Source organism: Tupaia chinensis, unplaced genomic scaffold (assembly GCF_000334495.1).
Source record: "Tupaia chinensis unplaced genomic scaffold, TupChi_1.0 Scaffold143624_1, whole genome shotgun sequence".
NCBI classification, from domain to species: Eukaryota; Metazoa; Chordata; class Mammalia; order Scandentia; family Tupaiidae; genus Tupaia; species Tupaia belangeri.
This window is the reverse complement of record NW_006203472.1, coordinates 599,106-601,048: the sequence shown is the minus strand read 5'-3', so window position 1 is coordinate 601,048 and position 1,943 is coordinate 599,106. Positions and strand designations below refer to the sequence as shown.

Here is a 1,943-nt window from a genome sequence, read left to right as displayed (position 1 = left end):
GCGGGGGTGGGCCGGGCGACTGTGGCTCCGAGTCTTCGGGCTCTCATCTCATCCCGGAGCCGAGCCCGGAAGCTCTGACCAGTGAGCACGGACTTCCCAGGTGCGGGCAGGAGGGCCGGCGCTCCCAGGGCCTCTCTTGCCTTTGTCCCTGTTTTGCAATGTGGGTATAATGAAGAAACCACGGTCACCCCTGACCCACTGCTCGCCCGGAACCTGTGGAGTGTTCCAGGCATGTTTCTAGGAACGGCAGTACCCCCGTTCCTGCCTTTCCAGTTAGGAAACTGCGTCTGTCCGTGTGGGCCAGCGTGTGCCTGCGCCGCCGTGTGGGGTTCCTGGCCGCACTCACCCCACCTGCCCGCCCGCCCGCAGGGAGCTGGAAGAGCAGCACGGCGTCCACTGCAACATGACGCTGCTCTTCTCCTTCGCCCAGGCCGTGGCCTGTGCCGAGGCTGGCGTGACGCTCATCTCCCCCTTTGTGGGCCGCATCCTGGATTGGCACGTGGCAAACACCGACAAGAAGTCGTTCGAGCCCCTGGAAGACCCCGGTGAGCTGCCCTTGAAGCTGCCAGGGTGAGGGAGCAGTGAGGTGCCCGTGCACCTGCCTGCCCTTGGAGCGTGCCAGGGGTGTGCCCAGTGTGGGTGCAGGATGGGCATGGGGGCGGGCGGGAAAGTGCCGCGAGTGGGCACTGGGACAGGCAAGGCTGGCGTCCGCCCAACCATCCGAGACATGGCTCGGTCCCCCCCAGGAGTGCAGAGTGTCACCAAAATCTACAACTACTACAAGAAGTTCGGCTACAGGACCATCGTCATGGGCGCCTCCTTCCGCAACACGGGCGAGATCAAGGCCCTGGCGGGCTGTGACTTCCTCACCATCTCGCCCAAGCTCCTGGGCGAGCTACTCAAGGACACCACCAAGCTGGTGCCCGTCCTCTCTGCCAAGGCGGGTAAGACCTGGTGCCAGCTGCGGCTGCTCGCCCCGCGCCATCGTGGCCCTGCACGGAGCTGCAGACCCTTCCAGTCGAGGGACCGGCTCAGCTCAGGGGTAGCAGAGGGTGACGTCAGCGCAGGCTGGGTGTTGGCTCCCTCCAGTCGTTGGCGGGGTAACCGCGGGGAACTGAGGGTGGCCTGTGGGAGAGGCTGCACAGCAGGGGGTGAGGTAGCCCTGAGCCCGAGGCCGGGCAGGCAGGGACGCAGGGATTGGGGCAGTGTGGAAGGTGTGGTGTACGGCCCCCAGCCCAGGCCAGCGACCTGGAGAAGATCCACCTGGACGAGAAGGCCTTCCGCTGGCTACACAACGAAGACCAGATGGCCGTGGAGAAGCTCTCGGACGGCATCCGCAAGTTTGCAGCCGACGCCGTGAAGCTGGAGCGGATGCTGATGGTGAGCAGTTCTTGGGGTACTCGGTGTGCCCTGAGCCCTGAGCCCAGGCCTGGGTATCTGTGTGGAAGTCGGGGCACCAGGTGGAATTGCGACTTTGTGTAAAGAGCCTGGGTCCTACCGAGGCCATCTTGGGCAAGGGTCCCGGGGCTGTTCCGGGGGCTGCCAGGTCCTGGCCCCTGGCCCGTGTGGTGATCTGCCCCAGGGCCGGCCGGCTCCTGATACAGGAGACAGGGTGGTGAGGGGCGGCCTGCAACCCACAGTATGCTTGTTTTTAGGAGCGGATGTTCAGTGCGGAGAATGGGAAGTAGGTGCACCTGCAGGACCCCGATCTGCGCTGAGTCGGGGCTCTGGTGGCACATGGCTTATGGTGAAGCTGGCATTTTTACCAATTGGAGCAGGCGTGGATCAAAGATTTCTGATTTTATGTGAAGTTTTGCTTACAGCATTAAAGCAGTCACTTTTCTTGTATGTTTCACCTGGCTGTCTCTGTCCTCTTTGTCTCCTCAGCACTGGTCACCTTGGCTGTCGGCTATGACTCGAGCCAGCACTGGGGGACAGGGCTC

General features: G+C 63.4%; 1 protein-coding gene across 1 annotated transcript in view; it reads left to right on the top strand.

The window, feature by feature from the left end:
- The window catches only part of TALDO1 (transaldolase 1), a gene marked incomplete at its 5' end in the record, with an annotated part of 10,561 nt that extends 8,706 nt beyond the window's left edge, over positions 1-1,855 (top strand). The window contains 4 exon segments of the mRNA XM_006164426.2: positions 370-545; positions 747-944; positions 1,235-1,380; positions 1,656-1,855. Of these exon segments, the coding sequence (XP_006164488.2) occupies positions 370-545; positions 747-944; positions 1,235-1,380; positions 1,656-1,688 (553 nt within the window).
- Positions 1,856-1,943: the final 88 nt, after the last annotated feature.